The 22866-nt window shown below is 42.5% G+C and overlaps 2 protein-coding genes and 1 long non-coding RNA gene across 6 annotated transcripts; 1 reads left to right on the top strand and 2 right to left on the bottom strand.

Annotated features, from left to right (window-relative positions):
- Positions 1-107: 107 nt before the first annotated feature.
- Positions 108-11649, bottom strand: LOC118357383 (sulfotransferase 2B1-like). 4 transcript variants are annotated; one of them, XM_035734422.2, is made up of 7 exons: positions 11415-11639; positions 5475-5622; positions 3417-3628; positions 3007-3133; positions 2485-2579; positions 476-656; positions 108-371 (listed from the first exon to the last, which is right to left on the bottom strand). In XM_035734422.2, exons 2-7 carry the CDS (start codon positions 5611-5613, stop codon positions 262-264), a joined length of 864 nt encoding a protein of 287 aa, XP_035590315.1. In that variant the 5' UTR covers positions 5614-5622; positions 11415-11639; the 3' UTR covers positions 108-261. The 4 variants fall into 4 exon arrangements, with proteins under 4 accessions (XP_035590315.1, XP_052334097.1, XP_052334096.1 ...); XM_052478137.1 differs by lacking the exon at positions 11415-11639 and adding an exon at positions 6381-6530; XM_052478136.1 differs by lacking the exon at positions 5475-5622 and having other exon boundaries at positions 11415-11649.
- Positions 6942-10719, bottom strand: LOC127911440 (uncharacterized). Its single transcript, XM_052478135.1, has one exon. It carries the CDS (start codon positions 10604-10606, stop codon positions 8030-8032), a length of 2577 nt encoding a protein of 858 aa, XP_052334095.1. The 5' UTR covers positions 10607-10719; the 3' UTR covers positions 6942-8029.
- A 3177-nt stretch (positions 11650-14826) lies between the features above and the next one.
- LOC118357381 (uncharacterized) lies at positions 14827-16155 on the top strand. The gene is made up of 2 exons (XR_004820292.2): positions 14827-14942; positions 15205-16155. It is a non-coding gene; the product is annotated as an uncharacterized LOC118357381 (long non-coding RNA).
- The last annotated feature ends 6711 nt before the right edge of the window (positions 16156-22866 follow it).

Below are 22866 nucleotides of genomic sequence, written 5' to 3'. Positions count from 1 at the left end.
GCCCAATGATTTATCATTGGTTTTTGACTCTTGTATGACAGTATATGAATATTACAACAGAATACCTGATTGATAATATAATATTGACAATATAGACAGACATTCAGTGACTGAGACATAGGCCTAATATGTTTAATGATACAACATGTCAAACAGCAGTTCTATCATATGCATTTTATGTGTTGAATAATTTGTTTTATAGCAACGGTTATATTGGGATTATGTGATTTATGATGACTGGAGGAAAAAAATATGGTCAGTTCAATCCCACACAAATTTGTATTTGATGTCCTTCATTTGGTTTTTGTAAACTGCATCAAAGTATTCTGCCTGGGACACAGTCAATTGGTTCTTCCAATCTCCAGCGATTCCTGCAGAAACATAGTCACATTAACACATTGGACTGTTCCAGACGGCCTATCATTTCCAAATACTCTGTTCAAAGATATTGTCATTTATAAAGATATGTGGGTACCTTTCCTAAGGAACTCTGATTTATTACGGTCCATAAACTCATTGGGGACCAGGGAGTAGTTGGACATCTTGTTCTGTTTCATGTTCTTGAACACACAATGGTCTGCTATCTTCTCTATTACCTCAGAGTCCAGAGACTTCCCCATGAATTGCGAGATCTTTGACACAGAATCACTCAGATCCTGGGGGGTCACATGATTTTATATCAATAACTTTGAAGGACTACAATGAAATATATCCATGTGTGTTCTTGACTGAATCTGACTAAGTTGTGTTGGGAGTAACCACAGTAGATAAAACATTTTTTAAACAAATTGTGGGAGTAAAAACATGGTGGTCTACACAGTCGTGGCCAAAACTTTTGAGAATTACACAAATATCAATTTTCACAAAGTCTGCTGCCTCACCTTGTATGTTGGCAATTTGCATATACTCCAGAATGTTATGACGAGTGATCAGATTAATTGCAATTAATTGCAAAGTCCGTCTTTGCCATGCAAATGATCTGAATCCCCCCCAAAACATTTCCACTGCATTTCAGCCCTGCCACAAAAGGACCAGCTGACATCATGTCAGTGATTCTCTCGTTAACACAGGTGTGAGTGTTGACGAGGGCAAGGCTGGAGATCACTCTGTCATGCTGATTGAGTTTGAATAACAGACTGGATGATTCAAAAGGAAGGTGGTGCTTGGAATCATTGTTCTTCCTTGGTTACCTGCAAGGAAACACGTGCCGTCATCATTGCTTTGCACAAAAAGAGCTTCACAGGCAAGGATATTGCTGCCAGTAACACTACACCTAAATCAACCATTTATCGGATCATCAAGAACTTCAAGGAGAGCGGTTCAATTGTTGTGAAGAAGGCTTCAGGGAGCCCAAGAAAGTCCAGCAAGCGCCTGGACCGTCTCCTAAAGTTGATTCAGTTGCGGGATCGGGGCACCACCAGTACAGAGCTTGCTCAGGAATGGCAGCAGGCAGGTGTGAGTGCATCTGCATGAACAGTGAGGCAAAGACTTTTGGAGGATGGCCTGGTGTCAAGAAGGGCAGCAAAGAAACCACTTCTCTCCAGGAAAAACATCAGGGACAGATTGATATTCTGCAAAAGGTACAGGGATTGGACTGCTGAGGACTGGGGTAAAGTCATTTTCTCTGATGAATCCCCTTTCCAATTGTTTGGGGCATCTGGAAGAAAATATTTTCTGACAAGGTGAGCGCTACCATTAGTCGTGTCATGCCAACAGTAAAGCATCCTGAGACCATTCATGTGTGGGGTTGCTTCTCAGCCAAGGGAGTGGGCTCACTCACAAGGACACAGCCATGAATAAAGAATGGTACCAACACATCCTCCGAGAACAACTTCTCCCAACCATCCAGGAACAGTTTGGTGACGAACAATGCCTTTTCAAACATGATGGAGCACCTTGCCATAAGGCAAAAGGGATAACTAAGTGGCTCTGGGAACAAAACATCGATATTTTGGGTCCATGGCCAGGAAACTCCCCAGACCTTAATCCCATTGAGAACTTGTGGTCAATCCTCAAGAGGCAGGTGGACAAACAAAAACTCACAAATTCTGACAAACTCCAAGCATTGATTATGCAAGAGTGGGCTGTCATCAGTCAGGATGTGGCCCAGAAGTTAATTGACAGCATGCCAGGGCAGATTGCAGAGGTCTTGAAAAAGAAGGGTCAACACTGCAAATATTGACTCTTTGCATCAAATTCATGTAATTGTCAATAAAAGCCTTTGACACTTATGAAATGCTTGTAATTATACTTCAGTATTCCATAGTAACATCTGACAAAAATATCTAAAGACACTGAGGCAGCAGACTTTGTGAAAATTAATATTTGTGTCATTCTCAAAACTTTTGGCCATGACTGTACATCCCTAACATCAAACACACTCATCTCTAACTCTGTATAAAGGAAGAGATGTTATCAAATGCAATCATCGCGTTCAAGTGTAAGTCCTTTTGTTAGGGTATTGACTGTGCATACGATACTCACAAATATCATCTCTTCGTAGGAGATGTACATGGTGCGGTCCTGGTCCTTAGCATTCAACCAGCCTATCACGTGGTCAAACCACGAACCAAACATCACTGGGGGGATGGGGGGACCACAAAGGTATCATCAAAGCTATTACAATAAAAGACAACTACAAATGCTCTATCAATACTTGATAGGTCAGAGGATAAGTGGATTAATTGTGAATAACAGAGGTAGCGTCAATTATTCAAAGGAAGGAGACTAAACAGTACATCAATTGTTAATGATAATTCCAGGGTAATAAATATGCTGGCCTTGAACATTGCTCTTTTGATAAATTGCTCCTGTTCTTTCATATTGGATATTTGAGCCCATAGATTCTAGAGCCAAGTCTGCTTTATACAGTAGAGTAGGTCACCGGGACCTAAATAAATCTGTCAATCAAAAAAGCACAGATCACTAAGCCTTTTCTGATTCTAAAAGCATGAAACTGATATCAAAATGTCTGTAATAGCTGGAAAACAAGAAAGAATACTAAACCTTTTCCATTGAGGAACTTCTGCAGGAATTGGTCCTGAGTGCCAGGTTGGACCAGGAAGGAGGCCATGCCGTAGTAGTGATAGGAGGATGTGAACACATCTTTAGGGTTTCTCATCACATAGATGACCTGGAGATGAGGAATCTCTCTGATCAACCATTCATTACCCAAGGCCATTGTGTATTATTTTAATAGTGCGCAATCAGCCTTAGAATTGTAACATTCGATGTAGTGACAGACTACATTCTCTTGACATGATGAGAAATGTGATCAACTGGGTATTAAACCCAGGTCATCAATGTGACCTATGATCGTGTTAGCCCATTGTGTTAAAGCCTAAAGCTAAAGCAGCATAGTTCACCAAACCAGCTTCACTACAGGAGCTGATCTACACGTATCTACAGTGCACTACCTTAGGCTTGACAGTGAAGAAGGAGGCGGGCATCATGTTGTAGTGGTAGTGGGTAGAAAACAGGCGTGGTGATGCCCTCTGCTCCAGATTGAGGACACAGGCCCTTGTCTCTTCTAGCCAAGGAACTCTGTCCCAATTTGGGACAGTCAGCACCGGGGTCAGGTCCCCTCCACTCTGTACCAGGGGAACAATCTCCTGCATCCATGTTGTACCTGGGGGGAGAGGGACAGAGAAAGACAGGGGTAAAGACAGGTGGAGTGGAAAAGCAGATGTTTGAGCTTCATTTACATTTACAAAATAAAGCTCTAGCAGGGAATGAACCCCATGAACCAGCAAGTTTGTACTCCCAAAGGAAGGCATGATAACTGCAGTCCTGGAAATGGTCATATAGAGTGCAATCGGAAAGTATTCAGACCTCTTGACTTTTTACACATTTTGTTACTAATTTATAAAATATCACATTTACATATGTATTCAGACCCTTTACTCAGTACTTTTTGACTCACCTTTGGCATCGATTAAAGCCTCAAGTCTTTGTCTGTATGACTCTACAAGCTTGGCACACCTGTATTTGGGGAGTTTCTCCTATTCTTCTCTGGAGATCCTCTCAAGCTCTGTCAGGTTGGATGGGGAGCGTAGCTCAAGAGATGTTCGATCAGGTTCAAGTCCGGGCTCTGGCTGGGCCACTCAAGGACATTCAGCGACTTGTTCCGAAGCCACTCCTGCATTGTCTTGGGTGTGTACTTAGGGTTGTTGTCCTGTTAGAAGGTGAACCTTGGCCCCAGTTTGAGGTCCTGAGCGCTCTGGTGCAGGTTTTCATCAAGGATCTCTGTACTTTGCTCTGTTCATATTTCCCTCGATCCTGACTAGTCTCCCAGTCCCTGCCGCTGAAAAACATCCCCACAGTGTGATGCTGCCACTACCACCATGCTTCACCGTAGGGATGGTGCCATATTTCTTCCAGACGTGACACTTGGCATTCAGGCCAAAGAGTTCAATCTTGATTTCATCAGACCAGAGAATCTTGTTTCTCATGGTCTGAGAGTATTTAGGTGTATTTTGGCAAACTCCAAGTGGGCTGTCAAGTGTCTTTTACTGAGGAGTGGCTTCTGTCTGGCTACGCTACCACAAAGGCCTGATTGGTAGAGTGCTGCAGAGATGGTTGTCCTTCTGGAAGGTTCTCCCATTTCCACAGAGGAACTCTGGAGCTCTGTCAGAATAACCATTGGGTTCTTGGTCTACTCCCTGACCAAGGCCCTTCTCCCCCGGTTGCTCAGTTTGGCCTGGCGGTCAGCTCTAGGAAGAGTCTTCGTGGTTCCGAACTTCTTCCATTTAAGAATGATGGAGGCCACTGTGTTCTTGGGGATCTTCAATGCTGCAGACATTTTTTTGGTACACTTCCCCAGATCTGTGCCTTGACACAATCCTGTCTCAGAGCTCTAGGGCCAATTCCTTAGTTTTTGCTCTGACATACACTGTCAACTGTGTGACCTTATATTGGCAGGTGTGTGCTTTTCCAAGTCATGTCCAATCAATTGACTCCAATCAAGTTGTAGAAACATCTCAAGGATAATCAATGGAAACAGGATGCACCTGAGCTCAATTTCAAGTCTCATAGCAAAGGGTCTGAATACTTATGTAAATTAGGTGTATGTTTTTAATACATTTGAAAAATATATATATAAAAAACGTGTTTTCGCTTTGTCATTATGGGGTATTCTGTGTAGATTGATGAGGAAAAATATTCATTCAATCAATTTTAGAATAAGGCCGTAACGTAAACATGTGCAAAAATGAAAGGGGTCTGAATACTTTCTGAATGCAATTTATATACTGAGGGTAGGATTTCTACAGTATCATAGCTTTAGCCCACAAGTACAGACAGACCTCTTTGTGATGTGCAGTCACTCAGGCATGTGCCTTATAACGTCAACAGTAGGCTTGACAACTATTTAGTGTTCACTATCACAGTGTGTGTTGCATCACATGTATTATCAACTCAGTCTGTGCAGTTGTCTACCAATAGTCTATAGTTGTTTATTAATAAAAGCTACTTACCTGACTTAGGATATGTGACAATGAGAATGTCGTCATGACGAAAAGTAAACTCCTCATAGTATTTCAGGCTCCCCTGAGGGTGTAGATATGTGGGGAGGTAGACACCCTTGTATTCTGTGTACAGCTCTGCTTCTGTCATGATCCCAAACTGCTCAGTGTGAGAGAGAACAGCTGGTAAAACTGTCAGAAAGATTGACCTTTGGCACTTCATTAACTTTGCTACGTGCTTCAAATATAAGCAGCACTCATCTGTCGTTCACCCTCTATCTTTCTCCCACTCTCTGTCTGGGTTATTGTGTTGTAAAAATTAACAGAGTAATGGACTAGTTGCCAGAATTTATTAACATCATGAAAGGACTTGCAGTTTGGAATGTAATACCTGGGGTGATATGCTGTTCAGGGCGGATGCTGCGAGTAAGCATTTCATTGGACGGTGTATACTATGGGTTTCTCATTAAGCAATAAGTATGGGGTCAATTACACGCAATATGTATTGTGTGTGTGTATATATATATATATATATATATATACACACACACACACACACACACACACACACATACATACATACATACATACGTACGTATGTATGTATGTATGTATGTATGTATGTATGTATGTATGTATGTGTGTGTGTGTGTGTGTGTGTGTGTGTGTGTGTGTGTGTGTGTGTATGTATATATATATATATACACACACACACACACACACACACACACACACACACACACACACACACACATACATACATACATACATACATACATACATACATACATACATACATACATACATACATACATACTGTGGAAAACCTCTTCAAGGTTAGGAGCGTTTGTCACAAACTAAGTGGTAAACTGTCACCAAATCACCCAAGAATGAGAGGTCTTTCGAACAGGACAGTACCTGTGTGTTTGTTTCTCCGTCCTGGTCCACCCAGGCCGTAGGCGAGGTCAAGGATAGCAGGGTTCGGTACACGAATCGGGTTCTCGGTAGGTCCAGGTCCAAACGCCAACAGGTAAGTCCAAACAATCCAGCTCATACACGGTAAATCCAGTCAATCTCTATAGTCTTTTTCTCTATTGTTCATAGCTCCTTCCAGCACTCTCTCTTTCTCTTCCTGGTTTTTCTTGACCCTTTATCTGTGAGTCGGCTCCACCTTCTGAGGGTTCCCCTTGCTTCTGGGACTTGTAGTTTTGGCGGTCGGCCATTTTGTGATCTGTAGTTCTGACAGGGGTGGCCATTTTAGTGATCGGGCAGAGCCCGTTTATTAGCTCTGCTCTCACATATCTGCCACTTATCACTCGACCCCCTTCTTTGCCACATATCTCTCCCCCTAGATCCGACCCCCTAGGTCGGGCTACCGCAGCAAAATATGCATGCATGCGGGATAACCCATCCGCGTTTCCCATTTCCTTCCCTGCTCTGTGTTTCAAGTCAAAATGAAACGGTTGGAGACTCAAAACCACCGCATCACCCGAGCGTTCTTCTCTTTAGCCCTATGCATCCAGGTGAGTGGGGCATGGTCACTGATGAGGGTGAAGTGGCGCCCCAGCAGGTAGTACTTCAGGCTTTCTAGAGCCCACTTTACTGCCAGCGCCTCTTTCTCAACGACTGAGTAGTTGGTTTCCCGTGGTTCCAGCTTCCTGCTTAAAAACAGGATGGGGTGTTCCACCCCTTCTACCTCTTGGGATAGCACTGCTCCCAAGCCGACCTCTGAGGCATCCGTCTGAACCACAAACTCTCTCTCAAAGTCTGGTACCACCAGCACTGGGTTACAACAGAGAGCCTCCTGTAATGTCCTAAATGCTTTGGTGGCCCTTTCATCCCATTTGACCATGTTTGGCCCTCTGGCTCTAGTCATGTCGGTAAGTGGGGCGGCCACTGTGGCATAACTTGGGATGAACTTCCGGTAGTAACCGGTCAGCCCTAGGAAGGCTCGGACCTGCTTCTTATTTACTGGTTTCGGCAATTCTCTAATTGCCTTCACCTTCTTATGTTGGGGTTTGATTAACCCTCTTCCCACAGTGTATCCCAGATACTCTGTTTCCTCTAACCCCACATAACACTTGGCAGGGTTTGCCGTGAGCCCTGCCTTTCTAAGGGCATCTAACACTGCCTGTACCCGGGGTAAGTGGGATTCCCAATCTGGGCTGTAGATCCCCACGTCATCTAAATAAGCTGTGGCGTATGCCTTGTGCGGTTTTAGGACTTTGTCCATGAGCCGTTGAAAGGTTGCTGGGGCCCCGTGTAAGCCGAATGGCATGACGGTGTATTGAAACAAACCGTCAGGTGTTGCAAAGGCTGTCTTTTCTTTGGCCCTGGGGTCAGAGGAATTTGCCAGTACCCTTTTGTCAGATCAAGGGTCGTAATGTACCGAGCATGACCAATTTTCTCCAGTAGTTCATCTACTCGGGGCATGGGGTAGGCATCAAACTTCGAGATTTCATTTACCTTCCGAAAGTCGTTACAGAACCGCAACGACCCATCGGGCTTGGAGACCATCACAATTGGGCTAGACCACTCACTATGTGACTCTTCAACCACTCCAGCTGTCAACATTTTCTCAGTCTCTGCTCGGCCCGTCGAGCCTCGGGTACCCGATATGGCCTCATACTCACTTTTCTCCCTGGTAGGGAAACGATATCATGAGCCATAACCTCAGTTCGGCCAGGTACCTCTGAAAACACATCTCTGTTTTTCTGGATCAGGGTCTTTACTTCCTGTACTTGCGCTGGGGACAGAGTGGGTGAAATATTTACTTCGGCTGTCTCCTGAATGTGTGTGGGGTATGTGACCATTAGTGTTTCTCTCTCTCTCCATGCTTTTAACAGGTTTATGTGATAAATCTGTTCCTGGGGCCGTCGACCTGGCTGTCGGACCCGATAATTGACTTCTCCTATTCTCTCCAGTACTTCATATGGCCCTTTCCATGTGGCTAGTAGTTTACACTCTACTGTGGGGATCAGCACTAACACCTTATCTCTCGGTTGAAATTCCCTCAGGGTAGCCTGCCGGTTATAAGTGTGCCGCTGGTGTTCTTGTGTTTGTCTCATGTGCTCTCTGACGATGGGCATGACTGTGGCTATCCTGTCTTGCATTGCCGTGACGTGCTCTATGACACTAGTATACGGGGTGGATTGGTGCTCCCAGGTTTCCCGTGCGATGTCTAAGATTCCCCGGGGATGCCTCCCATATACCAGCTCAAAGGGAGAAAACCCCAGCGAGGCTTGAGGAACCTCTCTAATGGCAAACATCAGATACGGCAACATGCAATCCCAGTTTTTCCCATCCTTATCGATTACCTTCCTGAGCATTGACTTCAGGGTTCGGTTGAATGTCTCAACCAGCCCGTCCGTCTGAGGATGGTAAACCGATGTCCTCAACTGTTTCACCTGCCACAGTTTACAAAGGTCCGCCATAAGGCGGGACATAAAGGGGGTCCCCTGGTCGGTAAGGATCTCCTTTGGAACCCCTACCCTGGTGAACAAGAGCACTAATTCCTTTGCAATATTTTTGGAAGTCATCGTCCGAAGGGGAATGGCTTCTGGGTAGCGAGTGGTATAATCTAGAATGACCAGAATGTATTGGTGCCCTCTGGCGGATTTGGGTAGTGGGCCCACTAAATCCATCGCTATCCTCTCAAATGGCGTTTCGATTATGGGGAGTGGCACTAACGGGCTTCTAAAAGCTGGTCGGGGAGCTGTTAACTGGCACTCCGGGCACTCTCCACAATGCCGAGCCACTTCAGCTTGAATTCCTGGCCAGTAAAACCTCCTTACAATCCGGTCTCTGGTTTTATCGATACCAAGGTGTCCACCCAGAATGTGCCCATGAGCTAGATCCAGTACTGTCCTCCGGTACCGAGTGGGAACCAACAACTGTTCCACCACATCAACCCCTATTTTCGAGACTCTGTACACCAAACCCTTTTTCAGGATGAAGTGGGGAAAACTATTAGGCATCATCCCACCATTTATGGGAGTACCATCTACGACCTGCACATCTGCTCTGGCTTGTTGCAGGGTTGGATCCTGGTTTTGGGCCGTCCCAAAATTAGTCAAGGACTCTGCCAGGTCTGCTGGTTCTATATTGTCGTCCTCTGGATTCAGATCGACCCCAGCCCCACTAGTACCGGGCTGTTCGTCATCAGCGAGGTTTGCCACTTCATCCTCCGCCTCCCCTACTAGCACCTGTGATGTTGTCCCCTGGGAGACCTCTTTTCTTGGCTTTGGTTGAAGGCCCCATGCTTCTTCCTGCTTGGTCGGGGTTGTTGGATTCTCAAATATGCCATTCTTGTGGCCTAACTTCGCAAAGTTAGGAAAGTCTCTACCCAATATTACATCATATGGCATCTTTGGGACCACACCGACCTCATAATCCAGCAGACCGTCCTCTGTTTGTATGCTCACTAAGGCCATGGGGTACAGACGGGTATCCCCATGAATGCATGTAACACTGATATCCTGTCTTGTATCCAGTTTATGATTTGGCACTAGGCCTGCAACGACCAGGGTTAGCATACTGCCGGAATCCAGCAGTGCTTCAACCTCTTTCCCTTCAATCTTCACCCTGCACATATGTTTGTTTCTTGAGCTTTCAAGTACAGTGGTTACAACAGGACATGCATACCGTATATCATCTTCATTTTCACCGAGGTTACATTGCATTGGCTCTTCTTTAATAGGGCAATAGGCTGCAATATGTCCTGGTTGATTACAATTGTAACAGATAATAGAGGTTCGGGGGGGAGACCCCCTCGACACCCAGTCCCGGTTTCCGTTTTTTCCCTTAGTGTCTTGGCCTGATTCTGATTCTTTCCTCATGGCCCCACGCTGCTCTCTTCCCCCTCTATATGTTGGGACAGCCTTACCCTGTCTGCTGGTTCGCCCATGCCTGGGGAACGGGAATCTTTCCTCCTGTGCCTGCTCAGCTGTTCTTGCCGTACAATACCGTTCAACCAGGCCCACGAGATGGTCGGCGGAAAATACCTCGTTCTGGCCAACCCATCGTCTCACTTCTTGGGGTAGACCTCGCTGAAACTGGTTGAGTACGATGGTCTCGACAATCTCGGCAGATGACCGGGTCTCTGGTCGCAACCATTTCCGTGCCAGGTGAATCAAGTCGAACATCTGTGTTCGTGGGGGTTGTCCAGGTCGGTAGGACCACTGGTGGAAGCGGTGTGCCCTCACGGTATCGGTCACTCCCAGTCTAGTCAGGATCTCCCCTTTAGTTTATCGTAATCCTGTGCTTCTTTCAACTCCAGGTCGAAATACGCTTTTGAGCGTCCCCTGCCAGGTATGGTGCCAGAAGCCCTGCCCATTCTTCTTTCGGCCACTTCTCCTCTCTGCCGTCCTTTCGAAGGTGGTAAGATATGCTTCCACATCATCCTGCGCTGTCATTTTTTGAAGAAAATGATTGGCCCTCCTCTGGGTATTTGCAGCTGGTAATTGAGCCCCAATTTGGTCCGCTAGCCCCTTTAGGCCTTCTCTTAACTCCCGGGTGTTTCTCTCTTGCTCTTCTGTGAGCAGCTGGTTGGTGCGGTGCTGGATCTGTAACGTGTCCTGATACATTCGCATTGCATCCTGATGAACTATTTGTTGAGCTCTAGTTGCCTCTTGTTGGGCGGCCGCCGCTTGTAACAGGGCCTGTATGGCTCCCTCCATACTAATTTTCCTGAAAAAAACTGTCCTATCCAAACAAAGCCAAAACAAAAAAAAAACCTGACTCCCCTTTGGAGTGCTAACTGAACATTTATTTAATTTTTCCTTAATATAATAATAATAATCCTTCTACCTAACCAGTGGTATGTTAGTCCATGCCCGCATTCTCCACCACGTGTGGCAAACCTCTTCAAGGTTAGGAGCGTTTGTCACAAACTAAGTGGTAAACTGTCACCAAATCACCCAAGAATGAGAGTTCTTTCGAACAGGACAGTACCTGTGTGTTTGTTTCTCCGTCCTGGTCCACCCAGGCCGTAGGCGAGGTCAAGGATAGCAGGGTTCGGTACACGAATCGGGTTCTCGGTAGGTCCAGGTCCAAACGCCAACAGGTAAGTCCAAACAATCCAGCTCATACACGGTAAATCCAGCCAATCTCTATAGTCTCTTTCTCTATTGTTCATAGCTCCTTCCAGCACTCTCTCTTTCTCTTCCTGGTTTTTCTTGACCCTTTATCTGTGAGTCGGCTCCACCTTCTGAGTGTTCCCCTTGCTTCTGGGACTTGTAGTTTTGGCGGTCGGCCATTTTGTGATCTGTAGTTCTGACAGGGGTGGCCATTTTAGTGATCGGGCAGAGCCCGTTTATTAGCTCTGCTCTCACATATCTGCCACTTATCACTCGACCCCCTTCTTTGCCACAATACATACATACATACATACATACATACATACATACATACATACATACATACATACATACATACATACATACATACATACATACATACATGCATACATACATGAAAAATAAAGTTGAGAATGTAAACATATTTTCGAGGACCGTTGAAATAATGAATGTTGAAATCACAAGCCAAACAACTGAAAGCAAAATGCATTGAATTGTAAACAAAAATAAGACATCAAAAACAAACAAAAACTTGAGAGCAAAACTCTGACAAATGATTTTTATATTAGATTGCGAGTTTTGGTATTATATTTCCGTGAAGGGCGGAGTTTAGAGGGAGGCATAGACAATGAGTCTCCATTGGTCCACTCGTTTTGGAGTGAGAGGTTTTCTTAACCCAATCAATGAACATGATAGACAGGCTTTTTTTTAATTACTTTTTAAAAAATTATTCATAATACAAAAATCAACTTACATTGCTACATCAAACATGTCTAGCAAACCAAACACAGGTATTAACAATGCTCAAACATACAACAAATATAAATAAAATACAAAAAAGAAACAATTTAAGTACAATTATATTCACTCTGAAAATATCTTATTATAATGAGTCATGAAGATGTTATTCTTTTTGTTATTCACTAGGGTTAGTGTTTTAATAAGATAATTAAATTCAATCAGAAAAATAGGTACTTTTGGTATAGAATTTTGTAATTTTTGTTTGTGTATAAAGTATTTGGCAACAAGAATAAAAAAAAATGTAAAATCATTTCAGAGGTTTTGGAATCATTCCAATAGTAACATATTATATATTTTATGTTAAAATTATAGGTAGTGTTCATAATGGTAAATAAGTACTTTGCAAGGTTTTCTCAAAATTCGGACACAAATTTACATTCAAAGAACAGATTCTCACCTTTTTCACAGAAAACGCAGATATCATCAATAGCCACACATTTGGACATCATATAATTACATGGATATATCTTATGTAAAATGTTGAAGTGCACTTCCTTAACTTTGTTTGTTATACAGTATTTGTAAGGTCTTAACCGTGCATTTTTCCAGACAATGTCAGGAATAAGCATGTTCCAGAAAAACTTTCCTCTCGGTGTAAATTGGTTTTGTGAATGAAGAATTTGTCTTATATATTTATTACAACAAGATTTCTCAAGTAAACCCACGCCTTCCAATCTGAGTTCTGGATAAACTTTGTGATCATTCCCAAAATTAAGATGACTTTTCACAAGTGTAGTTAGACCACTGGGAACGGCTTTGATCACAGAAGGTAATTGGAAACTCTTTCAACGTTATTAATTGTTCATATGTGAGAATATTACCCTTGTTGTCGAAAATATCAAGGACAAAGTCAATATTCCTCTCATGCCAGCTGGGGTAGAACAATGACTTATTCCTTACAGTTATGTCTGAATTATTCCACAAAATAGCTTTATGAGGGGGGAAATTGTGCAGGAAACATATTTTCCAGGCCAGTAAAGCTTTTTATATTGGCTACATATCCAGATGGTCTGACGTCACCACCACGCTAAATCTTTCCCAGTGTTATAAACATGGCGAAGCAGTTAGCAAAACCTGCACCAAACTTTGGGTAAGTAGTTAGATTTTGCGTCATTAAATGTATTAGATAGACACGCTACTAATATCCGTACATTAGCTGTGACTAACATTTGTGAATTACGTTAATGTCGTTGGCTGGCTTTGGTGTCGGATTAGCTATAGCCAAGTCGACATGGAATTAAAGACAAGACCTCATTGCATGCTTGTAACGTTACAGCAGGCCACTGTCAGCAATATATATGTGGATGTGTGAGAAACCCTAAATCGCTTTTCTCATAACAATACGTGAAGCCTAGACTTAATCTTGCCTAAAATGTATTTTAAAGATACGCTTAATATAGTGTAACGACCCTAGGTTTATAAGCGCGGAAATCGACACTGCCGCACGAGCATGCTTTTGCGGCACATTCGATAGCGCGCCGGACCTCGGGTTCGAGATCTACTCCCTGTTGTTTCTTTACAATATTGACCTGTTAAGTTACAAATTCGAAGTACGTTACTTAACTAATTTAGTCGGCTGTCTTAAAGTTGTCTGACTAGCTAGACAACTTGAATGAATCGCAAGACACTGCATGCCTGTAGCTAGCCACTGCCAGCCGTAAGGTTGTCCATATATTTTTATTAAACCAAATTCGGTCGAAATAAGCCATTGATTTTAGACCCATCACGCATGGATCCAGTTATTCTAGCTAGGTAACGTTACATGTGTCCACCATGACGACACTCTTACGTCATGAGATTGAAATCACATTTCGCCCTTTATGGACAACTACTTGGTTTACAGAAAGCATACTTTCAAACTAGTCATCTGATTTGTATCTGAATTAGCCTTATCAACATGTTCTGGACGAGCTGGCTATTTAAACGAGAGACATTCAAATGTGATCAAGTCGGTTAATGCATTTCCCCATATATCCAGCTGATGTTCACTTTGTGTTCAGCAGAGAGAGTATTCAGAGGTGGTTTTGGCTGCACACACATTAATAGACATGCTCTCTTATGCATAGTGAAACATTTAAATCTCTTTCTGATAGTTGTCACTATCTTGTATACCTCTTCCACTTCCCTACACTGTTTCTCATTACAATTTTGAGAGTAAATATAATCAAACGTAGACTTATTAATGTGAATTTTCTCCATTTTACTTGCAGGTCCTTTCTGAACCTCTTCCCGGAGGCAGGCTGCCTCTGGAAAAAAAGAGCAATGAACCCTTCTTCCAGAACACCAGGCAAGAATACAAAGGCCTGGAGACCTTTTATTCAGTGTACACCTAAATAAGTTGTAGGGCTTACTGGTTCCTTCAGAAGCAGCCACATCTCTACAAGAGTCTCTCTGTCCCTGGGGAAGATTTCAGCTAGTGAATTTGTTTTATTACTAGTTATGTTGTATGAGACAGTCAGATTTATTTATATATTTAATTTATCATTTTTCAGCCGGATGCTGACTATGTAGTCGGCCTCATCGCTCCTGAAATGAGCAGGTGAGGAACCTTCAGGACTGCCATAGTCAGAAACTTTAAGGACTTTGTTCAAGATGTGGAAAGGTGAGCCTCAGCCTTTGAATTATTGTATTTATTATTTTTTTGTTAATTGTCAACAGTAATGGTCATAAACCAACAGGATTGGGAAGATAACTGAACACATTCAGTTGCTAATTACCAGTTTATAACATCTCTTGGATTACTCACCTAGTAACATAGTCCAATTACTTTGCCTTCAAAAGCCATAGAACATACTATACTATGAACACAGCATTGTTTTTCACATTGACTTTGTCACCATCGCACACACCGGTAACTGTTTCAGGAGGAATGGAGGAAAAGGCAGTGCACTTGGAGGAGAGGAAGAAGATGGACAAGTGGAGCTATCCAGTCGAACAGTTTTCACTGTCCCTAAAGTTATGCTATGGGTCAGGGACAAGTATTTATACAAATCATTTTTAAATGTAGGCCTTAGACACTCATTGTAAATAAGACAAATAAAACCCAATAGTTTACCCTTTTGACCTCCATACAGCAAAGTGGCACATCCCAAATTATGCTGAGCTGCAGGTCACCAGTCTATGGTCCATGAAGTGTCAGTCATGGTGCAGCATGGGGCGGCAGCGTAGCCTAGTGGTTAGAGCGTTGGACTAGTAAACGGAAGGTTGCAAGTTCAAACCCCCGAGCTGACAAGGTACAAATCTGTCGTTCTGCCCCTGAACAGGCAGTTAACCCACTGTTCCCAGGCCGTCATTGAAAATAAGAATGTGTTCTTAACTGACTTGCCTGGTTAAATAATGGTAAAATAAAAAAATAAATTGTAAATAAATCCACCTGCTTAATTGCATCACTTGTTTTTGTTACATATTGTATCACATGACATTCTGTTGATTTGTATCTATTTGAATGTTTATTTTCTGTCAAAAGGAAAAAGAATTGACTTAATGACTGCAGTTCTTTGTATGCAAACACTTCCATTTTAGTCATTTAAATAAATGTTGTCCATAGTGTGGTGGTAGAATGTGGTGAGCTGGTCTGTAGCCTATTCTGTGTTGGACTGTGATTTGCCTCTCAGACTCCTGGTATGTCTGCACCCTAACACAATGCAATTGTGTTCTGGAACTATTGCTTGTATAAATAACTTGTGTAGCAATAGGATTGTATTATCTCATTATATAAGGGACATGTAACCATTTACTCTTTGAGTTCTTCCCAGTGAAATCAGAGATATACCCTGCAGCTCCTTGATTAAAGATTTTTCTATTATACAATTAAATTGTCTGCCTGAATCTTTGGTTATTAATGTTGTGGAAAATTTGATTCAGACAATTGGTCTCATTTTGCTGTGACCACATTTCATAACACTGCAGCAATTTAGAATGACTAGAGAGTTATTCCTTGCAACAGTATCAAGCAGAGGTATAAGGATAATTCAGACATAAGTAGCAACACTTAGTTCAAAACATAAATATTGTGAGGTTGGGTCGATGGCTGCTCTGAGCAGTGGGCATTCCACTGGTGGGACCACAATTCCCTGGCCATGCTCTGCGGGGGAGGCATCGACCCTGTCCAAGTTGTTTAAATCACGTAAATGTAATAACTTTTTGTTGATAATACTTAATTACATTACCAGGGAAGGTGACAGGATTATGTGCTTGTTCCATAGCTGGTTGGGAGTCTGATTTTGTCTAGGTGTCTAGGTCTGCTTGGAGGCACAGGAGGAATACAGTGCACACAGAATAGGCGAAGGCTGTTTGATGGGTCAAGTGAGCCCTCATCTTCCAAACTGTGTAGGACACTGTAAAATATGTTTGACATGGCGACCCACACATCCCGTCATAACTGTTCAAACCTGAAAGCATATGAGAGAACATTTAATGAAACATTCAACTTCACACCCAGTCCTCTGTCCTACACAACTCACTATTATTTGAACCTTTCTGAGCTGTGCCGTGGCGGAGATCTTTGTGGGCTATACTCGGCCTTCTCTCAGGATGGTAAGTTGGTGGTTGAAGATATCCCTCTAGTGGTGTGGGGGCTGTGCTTTGGCAAAGTGGGTGGGGTTATATCCTTCCTGTTTGGCCCTGTCCGGGGGTGTCATCGGATGGGGCCACAGTGTCTCCTGACCCCTCCTGTCTCAGCCTCCAGTATTTATGCTGCAGTAGTTTGTGTCTGGGGGCTAGGGTCAGTTTGTTATATCTGGAGTACTTCTCCTGTCCTATCCGGTGTCCTGTGTGAATTTAAGTATGCTCTAATTCTCTCTTTCTCTCTTTCTTTCTCTATCTCGGAGGACCAGAGCCCTAGGACCATGCCTCAGGACTACCTGACATGATGACTCCTTGCTGTCCCCAGTCCACTTGGCCGTGCTGTTACTCCAGTTTCAACTGTTCTGCCTATTCTAAGGCACTTTGCATTTCTACTTCACCATCTCCAGTTGAATTTACCTGTTTCAACCCCATCACTACACTTCCATCACAATTTATTTAGTCTAATAAACTGCATGGTTTCCAGTGGCATAGTGGGAGGACCACACAGCACTGTATCATCACGTGACTCGAAGTTTACTTCGATATGGTTATTATATAAATATTTACCCATAAAGGCGTTTCCACCACCAGTTCTCGCACAATACATTTTACCGGCAAGAAGATCGCACCATGTCCAACAAACAAATGATCGGTCAGCATTTATCAGCATTTATCACATTTCTATCACAGCTGTCATAATTTTATACGGTACTTGCCTAAGGCAATTAAGGTCACAGTTATGAAAACTTAGGACACTAAAGAGGCCTTTCTACTGACTCTGAAAAACAACAAAAGAAAGATGCCCAGGGTTCCTGCTCATCTACGTGAATGTGCCGTTGGCATGCTGCAAGGAGGCATGAGGACTGCAGATAAAGGACTGCAGGGCAATAAATTCCATTGTCCGTACTGTGAGACGCCTAGGACAGCGCTACAGGGAGATAGGACGGACAGCTGATCGTCCTCGCAGTGGCAGACCACGTGTAACAACACCTGCACAGGATCGGTACCCCCGAACATCACACCTGCGGGACAGGTACAGGATGGCAACATCAACTGCCCGAGTTACACCAGGAAAGCACAATCCCTCCATCAGTGTTCAGACTGTCCGCAATAGGCTGAGAGAGGCTGGACTGAGGGCTTGTAGGCCTGTTGTAAGGCAGGTCCTCACCAGACATCCCGGCAACAACGTCGCCTGTGTCACGAATCCCGTTTCCTGAGTCTGTTTTTTGCCTGTGTTCTGTCCTGGAGTGTTTTTTCCGGCGTCCTGGAACGCACCCTGTCTGGTTTCCGGGCAATGTAGCCAGTTGGGAGTTCTGATTACCCGCACCTGTATCCCATCAGCTATCTGCACACCTGGTCCTGATCATCATCTCTCCTCTTCATAAGCCCGGGCCTGACATCCATTCCCTGCTGGATCGTTAGCCATGAACAGTATGTTGTGCCATAGTATCAGCCTCAAGTTGGATAGAATTTGTTTTGTTGTTTTTTTTACATATTGCTTGCCTTCTTCAGTTACTCACCCGGATCATTTACCCCATTCCCGTCTGGTCGTCGGAGGATTCCGCTACCCCATTGGATCCACCTATTTACTCCCATCAACTCACCACCGCTGCCCGCTACGCCACCTGGATATATCTACCCATTCACATTCACTTGTAAATAAATACTCACCTTCTTCCTACTCTCCTTGTCCTGGTCTGCTTCTGGGTTCGATTTTGAAAGAACGTGACAGCCTGTGGGCACAAACCCACCGTCGCTGGACAAGATCGGACTGGCAAAAAGTGCTCTTCACTGAAGAGTCACAATTTTGTCTCACCAGGGGTGATGGTTGGATTCGCATTTTATCGTCGAAGGAATGAGCATAACACTGTGAGGCCTGTACTCTGGAGAGGGATCGATTTGGAGGTGGAGGGTCCGTCATGGTCTGGGGCGGTGTGTCACAGCATCATCGGACTGAGTTTGTTGTCATTGCTGATAATCTCAACGCTGTGCGTTAAAGGGAAGACATCCTCCTCCCTCATGTGGTACCCTTCCTGCAGGCTCATCCTGACATGACCCTCCAGCATGACAATGCCGTCACACTGTATAGGACAGTGTTGAAGAAGCTACTCTGAAAATACATTTTACCAAGCTACCAATTACTTCACACTGAAAGACGTTAAGCTACACTAAAGTTACCTTTAAGAAAAATATAGTTTTCCTAACTAAAGTTACTTTGAAAAGGAGTTCACTACATCCAAACTACTTTGTGAAAATGATCATATGTAAATCTGAAATGTCCCTAATGGAAAAACCACATGAATTTCACGTGGTCATGTGTTTCAGGTGAACATGTGTTTCACATGTGATCTCATGTTATCAAATTTGATCTCATGTGATCACTTGATTCTATGTGAAGTTAATGTAATAACATGTGCAACATGTGATAACATGAAACCACACATGACAACATGATCTCATGTGAAATAAATGTGACAACATGGGGATGCAATATTTTTACATGTGATACCATGAAACTGTCTTGTTCTCGGTTTGTTCCAGAGACTTCCCCAATAAAGTTTTTATGACATCTTAGAACCTTGTGTCATGGTCCCGTAGAGGTTTTTGTCTAGTTGCGGAAAAATACAGTAAATCTACAAGTCACTGTATTTTTACAGGTAAATTAAGGTGTTAATGTCAGTATTAATTTTTTATAACAGCCAATCAGCGTTTCGGTAAACTGAATGAGTCTAGCTGCGAATAGTCCTGGCGCACCAAAAAAAGGTGTCAAGGGAAGCCAGTTTGGATTTGGCTTTAGACCAATCACATCAGAAGCCAAATGTCATCCTTGTCCAGGATGCTGGCCTTCTAGGCAGTTCCTCTTTCCAGTATCGGTGTTCTTATACCCATCTTTTCTTTTTATTTGCCAGTCTGAGAAATGGCTTTTTCTTTGCAACTCTGCCTAGAAGGCCAGCATCCCGGAGTCGCCTCTTCACTGTTGACGTTGAGACTGGTGTTTTGTGGATACTATTTAATGAAGCTGCCAGTTGAGGACTTGTGAGGTGTCTGTTTCTCAAACTAGACACACTAATGTACTTGTCCTCTTGCTCAGTTGTGCACCGGGGCCTCTCACTCCTCTTTCTATTCTGGTTGGAGCCTGTTTGAGCTGTTCTGTGAAGGGAGTAGTACACAGCGTTGTACGAGATCTTCAGTTTCTTGGCAATTTCTTGCATGGAATAGCTTTCATTTCTCAGAACAAGAATAGACTGACGAGTTTCAGAAGAAATTGATTTGTTTCTGGCCATTTTGAGCCTGTAATCAAACCCACAAATGCTGATGCTCCAGTTACTCAACAAGTCTAAAGAAGGCCAGTTTTATTGCTTCTTTAGTCAGGACAACAGTTTTCAGCTGTGATAACATAATTGCAAAAGGGTTTTCTTGTCATGGTTGTAGTAAGAACTGGACCAAGGGGCAGCGTACGTAGAGTTCCACATCTTTATTATAAAGTAAATCTTAAGCAAAGCAAAACAAAACAATATCGTAACAATATACTAACAACGAAAATGTGACTAAGTGGTGCATGCACATACACAAACACACAAATAATATCCCACAAACACAGGTGGGAAAATTAGCTACTTAAATATGATCCCAAATTAGAGACAACGATTACCAGCTGCCTATAATTGGGAATCATACAAAACACCAACATAGAAAAATAAACTAGAACACAACATAGAAATAATAAACTAGAATACCCCCTTGTCACACCCTGACCTACTACACCATAGAGAAACAATGGCTCTCTATGGTTAGGGCATGACATTTCTAATGATCAATTAGCCTTTTAAAATGATTAACTTGGATTAGCTAACCTAACGTGCAATTGGAACACAGGAGTGTGTTACGTTCGTCATACGAAGGAGACCAAGGTGTAGCGTGGTGTGCATACATTCTTCTTTTAATGAAGAAAGAACACAGAACAAACTAACAAAACAACAAAACAAACTAACCGTGAAGCTAATACGAATAGTGCAGACAGGCAACTAAACATAGAATAAGAACCCACATACACAAAAGGGAAAATGGCTACCTAAATATGATCCCCAATCAGAGACAACGATAAACAGCTGCCTCTGATTGGGAACCATATCAGGCCACTATAGACATACATACTACCTAGACCTACACAACACCTAGACATACAAAACCCATTGACAATACAAAAACTAGCATACACACCTAGTCACACCCTGACCTAACCAAAATAATAAAGAAAACAAAGATAACTAAGGTCAGGGTGTGACAGTGTGATGGCTGTTGATAATGGGCCTCCATTCGTCTATGTAGATATTCCATAAAAAATCTGCCATTTCCAGCTACAATAGTCATTTACAACATTAACAATGTCAACACTGTATTTTTGATCAATTTGATGTTATTTTAATGGACAACAAAAAACCTGCTTTTCTTTAAAAAAACATGGACGTTTTTAAGTGACCCGAAACTTTTGAATGGTAGTATATGGTACTGTGTATATATATATATATATATATACACAGTACCATGTAGTTGCTACATCCATTTTTGGACTTGTAAATTATATATACAGTACCAGTCAGTTCCAGTCAGTACCAGTTTGGACACACCTACTAATTCAAGAGTTTATTTATTTTTACTATTTTGATTGTAGAATAATAGTGAAGACATCGAAACTATGAAATAACACATATGGAATCATGTAGTAACAAAAGAAATGTTAAACAAATCCAAATAGATTTTTTATTCGAGATTCTTCAAAGTAGCCACCCTTTGCCTTGATGAAAGCTTTGCACACTCTTGGCATTCTCTCAACCAGCTTCACAAGGAATGCTTTTCCAACTCTCTTGAAGGAGTTCCCTCATATGCTGAGCACTTTTTGGCTGCTTTTCATAGTTTTGATGTCTTCACTATTATTCTACAATGTAAAAAATAGTAAAAATAAAGAAACTCTTGAATTAGTAGGTGTGTCCAAACTGGTACTGACTGGTACTGTATATATAATTTATAAGTCCAAAATGGATGTAGCAACTACAGATTGCCTATTTAAGTCTATCAAAACTTTGCGAGTTTTAGCATGTGCGGATTAGGTCTATGGATTTTTTAAAAATTCAGCATGAATTACAATGAACAATAAAAACCCGAGTTGTATTCTTTTGGCTGGGATCCACACAATGCAGCTGTTGCAAGAGCGCATATTTCACTGGCTGTCCACTGGTTTCAAAAACAATTATTTATAGGCAGCTTAAACTTCTTGAATTCAACCATTATTGGTTTCAAATACACATTTAGATTTATGAACAGCCATCCACAACAACCACAATCCCTAAGGCAGAAATAGCTAAATGAGAGAGCAGCAGTGTGATTCACATCATTGCGCTATGTAGATATCAATAATACGTGATATCTGTATTGCTGTAGACTACACCCCCTGCAGTCATCCTTACCTCCAAGCGTTAATTCAGTGCTGATTTAAATGTCATTGCTAAACCAGAGAAGTGTCAAATATTTTTTTTTTGTTGCAAAAATCCATTCTGAATTGAAAAGTAATCCTCGAAGTAATCATCTAGTTTTTCAAAAGTATCTAATCTGATTACAATACTTTTTCTGGTAATGTAACGGATTACAGTTACATTTTTTTGTAATTATTTACATGGAACAGATTACATGAAATCTGTTACTTCCCAACCCTGGCTAAAAGCGAATGATGATGTCCATTGTCCACAGTGCTCAGACATTGTCATCTAGAATACCTTACACTACTTCACAACTGAAGTGTATCTAAATTACTGTGCATTATGATCTCACCTAACAAAACGACACTATACAGATGAAATACTATGTGATAAGTGATGAGAAAGAGGCAGGCATTTGGATCTGAAGTTATCTATGACGTGAAGCGTGTTCGCCACCAGGTGGAGTTCTCAGCGCAAAAAAAATTA

The sequence above is a fragment of the Oncorhynchus keta genome, chromosome 24 (assembly GCF_023373465.1).
Source record: "Oncorhynchus keta strain PuntledgeMale-10-30-2019 chromosome 24, Oket_V2, whole genome shotgun sequence".
Classification (NCBI taxonomy): domain Eukaryota; kingdom Metazoa; phylum Chordata; class Actinopteri; order Salmoniformes; family Salmonidae; genus Oncorhynchus; species Oncorhynchus keta.
The sequence above is the reverse complement of the archived record's forward strand: the minus strand, read 5'-3'. Positions and strand labels throughout refer to the sequence as shown.